Consider the following 708-nt stretch of genomic DNA (forward strand, 5'->3'; position numbering starts at 1 on the left):
AGAGTACTAGATATAGACTCAAGATACTTATATATTAGAGTATCCTTTCATCTTTTTTTACTTTAGATCTTAACATTCTAATGTGTGCATATAGCTGCAAACTTATATGTAGTTTGTCGAAAGGAATGTAGAAATCTGCATATGTATCGTTAAATGCGACACAACATGGTCTCTCTTATTCCTTTTTAGCCTAACATATATAACAAGAATCTCAAAAACGTTATTAAGTGTCGTTTATCTAAAATTCTAAGTACTTTAGGCTTATGTTTATATTCAAGAATCAAGACACTTTTTATTTTTTTTGTGTAAAAAGGGCAATCAAGACGACAGTACATATTCTACAAGCACATACTCATTCAATTATTCCTCTTTGATGGAACTCAATCTTCTCGATACCAAGTAGGTTCCACACGGTTGAGGCGAAACATATTCATCGGAGCTAAGAACCCTCGCCGGTAAGCGACCTTCCATACATTCTTTAAGAATCAAGATACCAATATTACCACCGTCACCGTCAGACTGATCACCACGACGCGCCAAATACAAAAGCTCTTCAAGTTTATCTCTTCTCATCCTCACTTTTATCCTTAAACGACCATTCTTCTCTCCCGTCTCCACGTTTTCTCTTCGTACTCCGTCGCCGCCGAGAACCGGGTGCACTGCGCTGCTTCTCCTAAGAAAATTGCCCATTTTTCTAGTCTTTTTCTT

At 37.3% G+C, this 708-nt stretch overlaps 1 protein-coding gene across 1 annotated transcript; it reads right to left on the bottom strand.

Moving 5' to 3' along the window:
- Positions 1–152: 152 nt before the first annotated feature.
- On the bottom strand, positions 153–708 carry LOC106322115. Its single transcript, XM_013760278.1, has one exon. The coding sequence runs from the start codon at positions 688–690 to the stop codon at positions 361–363; it is 330 nt and encodes a 109-aa protein (XP_013615732.1). The 5' UTR covers positions 691–708; the 3' UTR covers positions 153–360.

This window comes from Brassica oleracea, unplaced genomic scaffold, assembly GCF_000695525.1.
Source record: "Brassica oleracea var. oleracea cultivar TO1000 unplaced genomic scaffold, BOL UnpScaffold07217, whole genome shotgun sequence".
NCBI lineage: Eukaryota > Viridiplantae > Streptophyta > Magnoliopsida > Brassicales > Brassicaceae > Brassica > Brassica oleracea.

Excerpts from the sequence above, each read along its gene's own strand:
- LOC106322115 (XM_013760278.1), bottom strand. The coding sequence starts at position 690 with ATGGGCAATTTTCTTAGGAGAAGCAGCGCAGTGCACCCGGTTCTCGGC.